The sequence below is a fragment of the Medicago sativa genome, chromosome 1, assembly GCF_051527215.1.
Source record: "Medicago sativa cultivar Bolivia chromosome 1, Bolivia_mono, whole genome shotgun sequence".
In the NCBI taxonomy this organism is placed as follows: Eukaryota; Viridiplantae; Streptophyta; class Magnoliopsida; order Fabales; family Fabaceae; genus Medicago; species Medicago sativa.
In genome coordinates, this window is record NC_140749.1 from 57,413,867 (window position 1) to 57,420,997 (window position 7,131).

Below are 7,131 nucleotides of genomic sequence, written 5' to 3' on the forward strand. Positions count from 1 at the left end.
TAACCATGAACAATATTATATTGAGTAAAAAAATGAACGGTAATATATCAATTGATATTAACTACGCTACAAATACAAACATATCAATGATGCAATTCTTAATCACTAATACCTTGTTCTTCCCTTAGTTGCATTTACTTGGCTGAGAGGAGAACGAGGTATTAGTGATGGTTTCAACTCCTTTATATCGAATGATTCAAATGATTCATACAAATTGTTTTCCCGGAATTCTTCAATAAGAGTTTCCATTGGCAAGGATCGAAGAGACTCTATTATTGCTCTACTTGGAACTTCAAGTTCACATCTTATTGGGGTAGTTCCACTTGGCTCATAGTCCTGTATAACACAAGAGTGTAAATCATATGCATAATTTCATCAACATGTCCTATTTAATAGCATGCAAAGATTATCTTCTGAACATTAAATTGAACAGAATATTGAGCAAAGCATTTTACCCTATATTGTTCCTGACAAATTTCACTTGCTTTTTCTTCAATTGAAGTTGCTATGGTAGAGTGATCCTCTCTGAAGGTCTCAAGTGTATTCACATGAGTTTTGACAACATTCAACATACCAGATACAGAATCTCTTTCTTGTACAGACATGTCTGCAATATCACAAGAAAATGACCACATTAATGCAACAGACAAAACAACTTTGAAATCCATGTATTAGTGTCACACACACCCCACTAGACACTTATATGCTTAGTGAATCGCATTGTGCAAAATAATTTGAAGAAACAAGGATTTAACTCATCAAAACAATACTGCTAAATCAAAGGACAAATATCTTGAACACAACACTCACCATCAAACTGTTGAAGGACATCGTCACTGTTCTTCGTCACATCTTCCTCAGCTGTAACCCGAGCAGAACTAATTTCAATGTCATGTTGCATATTGCTATCAGTAGCATCCCTGTACCAAATTAATCAACATCAAATGGAAACCTAGTAATGAGATAATTAGTAGTTGAGAAAACACATTACACTCGGATAAATAAAAGAGAAGAGTCGTGACCATTGGAGACAGTTATTTCAATCAAGTCACCACCACACACCTGATAAGTGACACTGCTGCTGAAACATGTTTAGCTCCAGTCTCATTTACAACCTCATGTGTCTTCTTTGTATTTTGGAAAGCTGATTGAGCAGTATTGATACTAAACACAAGGATTTCAAAGACATTGTTAGAATATAAAGCAACGGAAAAGGCCTGAATCTAAAAGAAATAACAATCACCTCTGCTGCAGGAGCTTCTCCATACAAGAATGCTTAGCAGCAGAAAACTCGGCAGTGTCTCTGGCATCTTTTTCTGCCTGCGTGCATATGCCATGCCACTTTCTCGTTGAACATGAGACAATATCTGTCATTGATGATACATGTTCATCCACGAATGACTTGCTGGCAATGCCATTTTTTGTAAGATCTGCAAGCTTTGTATCTACCTACAGGGTCAATCACCGATCCATTTCTATTCAGTATTAACTTACGGGCACAAACACATACATTATCCCATTAACAATCCTCCGCAGGAGGGGAAAAGAAAAGAAAATGGAAAATATATCAAAAGGAACACACGAAACAGACCAAATCAATTTGACGACAAGCGTGATTTGATAATAAACTAGTCACATCAGCTATAAGTTTCTCTACATCAGATCTTGATTGTTCCTGCACAGTATAAGTGTAATAATTTGCAAATCAGTATCAACAATAAACTATTTTAAAAATAAATAAATTAACAATGCCATATTATATTACCTCATAAGCTTTTTTAAACTCAGCGATACTCTTCATTTGCATTTCATCAGCTGCAGACGCAAAGTTTTCAAGACTTTTTGCTTCTTTCAAAATTGTATCCTCGAACTCATGAGTACACTCAGATATATCCTTTATTTGCTCAGCATTGGCACTTAATCTCTTTTGACCAAGCCAAAAAACATCAACAAAAAACATAAGTAAATCAATTGTACAGTCAAAATAATGATACAATATACATAGCAAAAATTTGTAAGCAAATATATAATTGCAAGAGAAAAAAGCACTGATATGAATGAGTGGCTAACGGTTATAAATATAAACATAAGCAAATCCAGAAGCACTTACATGGTGTAGCTCACTTGCAAAAAGTGTCAATTCACCCTGCTGAGTCGAAAGAGAAGTCTGAAGATCATCAAGTATAGAACCTGCTTTGGTGGCCTCGGATGCAAGAAACTGATTCACATGGTAAAAGTAACTTTTAATTATAGTTGAACAAGAATGAAGTATGCTAGTGAGACATATCAAATAAACATAAGCAATTTCAATAGTTATAGCATAACGTACTTCTTCAATGAAGTGACTATTAGAGGATATAAGAGATGATAGTTCCTGAAAGCTAGCATCAGAACCCGACTTATGCAAACGCACAACATTTTGCATCGCTTCAACATGAGATATATACAAAGCCCTCAGAGTTGTAACTTTCTGTTTCAAATCGGCAACTTCCTACAACCAATAAAAGATGGATGCATGAATGAATGAATGAGTACAAGAATAAAATAAGTAGAAAGTGAAATCATGAACGAGAGTTTCTAAACTTAGGAAAAGGAATCAACAAATTTAGTAAAAGCCTGAAAGGATGTCACAATCCAACTGTGACAATAGATTATTTTACACACCTTATCATGAATACCCATAAATGAATGGCAAAGGTTCTCCACACATTCAAGGTGTTCATTCTGTCGAGACAATGATGTTGCCACAGTGTTACGAAGAGAACCAACTTGTTGGGTTAGCTCCACTTGGAAATTATTCACCACAGCTCTGTTATCTAAGTTCAATTTATCTTCTCTACCTAAAAAATGTAATAACATATACATAATTAGGTTCTTGAATATTTTTTAATCAATCCGAGCGCTGAAAAGAATAAAAACCCTCACCAATTTTTAAGACCAATGAAGCATTATCTTGAACAGCTTTCTCCAAATCAGCTCGTAAAATGCATGCTTGATGAGTAAGAGCATTTTCTATTGCACGTAGTAATTAACATTAGCACAACAAAGTAAGGAAATATCTTATAAAAAATTACGAAGCAACAAAAGAAACAATGATAAAATTAAACCATGCAACCATACATACCTGCTTTCCTCTGCTCAGAAATGATAAAATCTTTCTCTTTCAGAGTATACCGACATTTCTTTAATTCTTCCTCTGTGTTGGCAAGCAATATGCTGGTCTGCTTCAAGTTTTTCTGCACGGAAAAATAATTTCTTTTACAAGAATGCATATAGAACTGTGCAACAAAAAGAACAAACGCTCAGACAACTTACCTCGGTGGCATCGAGTTTTGTGCTTAAATGTGAGCTCTGCAACAATTGGTCATTGAATTTGTTTTGCAATTCCTCAAGTTTCTAATTGAAATATATAAACAAAACAAGCTAAGCATAACAGGGAAAAGGACAAAGCCAAAGTATCATTGAAATATAATAGCCAACAAAATATACCTTCTGATGACTATCTAATGCAATATTCATCTGCTCAATCTGATCTCTCATGGCCTGATTATTCCAACAAAAGAACATAAACAAAGAAAGTAAGCATCTTAGAAAAAAGGAATTTTTAAACTACAGACAAAAGTAGTATGACATCCTCAGTGGTTGAAAGTTACATGGAATTTCCTGATAAACATGTTGAAATAATTGTATTGCAACAGTAAAGGTAACAAACATAAAATAAAATAGTAAACAACAACCTTCTTTTCATTCTCCTCCTGAATGTATCTGTCCTTTGGTATGTAGATGCCATTTTTCTCACGAGCAGCGTAAACCTCTTATCAAAATCATAAATTCATCAACCTCAGAAACACTCAAAAAAGAGAAAGCTAAAACCTTACGTAACTTACTTTGTCAACCATGAAACAAACACAACTAACCTCCTTTAAGACGCTCAATTTCACCATAGAGATCCTTGATAAGAGTTGTTTTCATCAGTTTTTGGTTAACCTAGTAAAATTAGAAAAGAAAAATGTCTTAGCAGAATGAGACAACATTTGTCATGGTAAATAAAAAGAAAAATGTCCACACATCCAGCATGTCTTATCATCAGTCTACAATCAGCTTACTTGATAACAAACTTGAAACACTAATGTCTCTCTGCAATTGGAATAAGAGAATATGACAGCTTTCAATAATCCCCTAAAGCAAGTGCTAAATTTACCGCAACTCAATTAGAATTGAAACAGCTAAATTCATAAGATAATGACACAAACAGATTAATCAAAATTTTCAAAACAGCATCTTTGTTTTCAGAAGGGAAATAAAGTTATGCACATATTATGACTACTTATATATTACAAATGTCCCATACAATGGCCCCTAATAAATATCACACAATTCTTCAAAAACTACTACTCTTGTAACATGTCATTAAAGACTAGTAGTACTAAGACATCAGTAGATATGCGCAGTTTAACAAAGTTTTTAAGAATAGTAACAAACCTCAGGCTTATTTCTTATGTTCTTCGCCCTATGTGCATAATCCAATGTACTCAAGGTCTCTTCTAAGCAATGAACTGCAGGAGAGACTGTTGCTATGATACATGTTTTAGTTCTGCCGCCAAGTGAATCACGCAATAAACGCGTCAACTTGCTATCCCTAAATTCCAATGTTTTTATGTAAGTGAACAAGAAAAAGATACACACAGATATGTACCTAATGCTTCATAAACAATTAAGATAGTGTTGACTTCAATTGACGTGTGTTAACAGATAGAATGGAGCATAATCTAGACATAAACAAAAAGGGCAAAACCTGTAAGGGATATGACCAAGGTGCTCCACAAGTGCAGAGATAACCCGCCCTAAAGTAAGTAAACTTTTATTGATTTCTCCCGCTTCTCTTGCACGACCCTTATATATCATGCAAATCCAATCAATCAACTCATTGCAAAATTCTAAGAGCGTATACAAAGTAAGATGTATGCTTAAAGTGTAATACCTCTCTAGCACCAGAACGAGAAATATTTTCTGAACCTGCTAGATCCACTAAATTTAGTTTGCCGCATTTTATAAGTTCTTCACCTTCTGGGGTTGCTTCTTTGATGTGGATTGTAATGGAAAACAAAGAATGTGACCGACTAAAAGGGAAAGCAATTGTTATTGATAATCAAAAATAAAAATTTGACAATTTGTTCAAACAAGCATAAGAGACACGTAAAGCAATCATCACCTTGACTGTTTGTTCAATAAAGTTTCTGCAGTACGCCGTTTGGCAGACCCTCTTTCCAGCAGAGTAAAAATTTCACTTGCACTTGTTACAATTTCTTCTTCCAAACCTCTTACAAGAACGCCACCTTTACCATCCTCCATAAGAGGAAGCTGCTTTTTTTGCTTCTCCTCCAAAGAAGCTTTTGAAAGTTCCTCTGGCGCAAGCAAATCAGTAATTTCCTCATTATACAATTCTAAAAAAGTGACTTTCACGCTATATTCAGCATTCTGGCCTTCAAGAGTATCAAAAATCTGCTTAACAGCCCTAGGTATGACTCCTGCTTCTGAAGGCAACTCTCCATTCGGCCCACACTGTAGGATAATCAAATAACTTTATTAAGAATAATCAGTGTGTATGGAGCATGCATACAGAACATCATTTCATTAATGATTCAGATGAAAATGGTTGACACTAGATTGTACCTTGGTTTTTTTGGATTCACCTTCCATTGTGTATGTCTTCCCTGTACCAGTTTGACCATATGCAAATATAGTACAATTAAAACCCTCTAAAACTTCGTTTACTATTGGAACTACAGCTTGATCATATAGATCTTTTTGCTTCGCAGAAGGACCAAAGACCTGCACCATATACCATGAATAAATTTCATAGTTCCCTTATAATGTTGGCTTATCATGAACTGTAAAGTGTAAGCCAATGTGAATTACTGTTCATTAAAGAATCCAACATGGAATGAAGAAGAATGTTCAAGTGTTATTGCAGTGTTGTCAATGGCAGATAGCAGCACATACCGGATTGTTTAAATTCCGCTATGCAGCGGTGCTATAGCACCACTGTAACCCCTATTTGACAATATTTTGTATTAAAAAATGTATGGCATAACGACGATAGCAATCTGTTTGAATTCCGCTATGCTATTTTGCCTCTATTTTGTTATTTTCAGGCTATCCCAACTTTTCTGCTTAACAACGAAGCATTGAAATCTATGTAACACCGACACTTCCTATTGATAGTGTGTCGGCCACCACGTATCACTACATGTCTGACACCGACACATGTGGTTATACTCATTATTCTATTTTCTCAAATTATTAAACATGTAGACATGTCAGTGTTGTATCCCGTGTCTGTTATTGTATTGCTTGAAATATCATTTCCATTTCTTCTGAAGCATCATAAATCAAAGAGTGACTTGACCACAATACTCTTTAACCTATTATTCTTCTTTCAAATTACTCAATCACAATCTAAGAACTAAGGTTAATCTCTTAATTAATTAATTAATTAAACAGACAACCACATAAACGAATTGTGACCGATCCCCGAAAGTTAAACAATGAACATTTAGGTTTAAACAAAACCATTTTACAATCACATAAACCAATTAAACACTTGAAAAGAAGAATAACCTTATCAAAAGTGAAAACTCTGTCAAAATGCTTGCCGCCAACATTCTGAGAAACTGATACTTCTCTATTGTAATCATTGCAAGTAACAACTTTCGGCGCATTGCTACGCAATTCGTCTTCACTGAAAGGCCTGAAGAAGAAGAAGAAGAAGAAGAATTAATTGATTTCATGATGAAAAATTGTGATGAAAAGGGAACTGTGATGAAATTGAATGGAAAGAAGAATGAATACCTGCAACGAAGGAGGACTTGAACGTTGACGCCTTTCTCCTTCTCGTGACGAGCAGAAGACATGTTTGGAATGAGGAAATGATGAAGAAGAAAGAAGAGAGAAATGGGTTTTTGGAGTTTTGACTTAGGACAAACGTGATTTTATTACCCTTTCACGCGGGAGCCTTTTTTTCATTTGAATTTATTTTAACCTCGTATCATATTTCATTTTCAGACACAAAACTAAAAACACGCTCTCTCTCTATTTATTAATCAATTATTTATTATTTTCCAACATATT

At 34.7% G+C, this 7,131-nt stretch overlaps 1 protein-coding gene across 1 annotated transcript; it reads right to left on the reverse strand.

Moving 5' to 3' along the window:
* Positions 1–7,007, reverse strand: LOC146955696 (kinesin-like protein KIN-5C). The gene is made up of 23 exons (XM_085722677.1): positions 6,853–7,007; positions 6,622–6,751; positions 5,674–5,832; positions 5,213–5,562; positions 4,982–5,120; positions 4,796–4,893; positions 4,483–4,639; positions 3,918–3,987; positions 3,738–3,814; positions 3,490–3,543; positions 3,316–3,396; positions 3,125–3,236; positions 2,926–3,012; positions 2,665–2,840; positions 2,330–2,491; positions 2,111–2,218; positions 1,766–1,924; positions 1,592–1,675; positions 1,244–1,449; positions 1,063–1,164; positions 811–920; positions 456–607; positions 1–336 (listed from the first exon to the last, which is right to left on the reverse strand). The coding sequence occupies exons 1-23, from the start codon at positions 6,912–6,914 to the stop codon at positions 106–108; spliced, it is 3,066 nt and encodes a 1,021-aa protein (XP_085578803.1). The 5' UTR covers positions 6,915–7,007; the 3' UTR covers positions 1–105.
* Between the last annotated feature and the right edge of the window lie 124 nt (positions 7,008–7,131).

Bases quoted from the DNA above. Each gene is read 5' to 3' on its own strand.
- LOC146955696 (XM_085722677.1), bottom strand. From the start codon at position 6,914: ATGTCTTCTGCTCGTCACGAGAAGGAGAAAGGCGTCAACGTTCAAGTC. The intron at 4,894-4,981 runs GTATTACACTTT...ATGATATATAAG, and splicing joins CTCGTTCTGGTGCTAGAGAG to GGTCGTGCAAGAGAAGCGGG. The intron at 3,013-3,124 runs GTATGTATGGTT...TACGTGCAATAG, and splicing joins TTCTGAGCAGAGGAAAGCAG to AAAATGCTCTTACTCATCAA.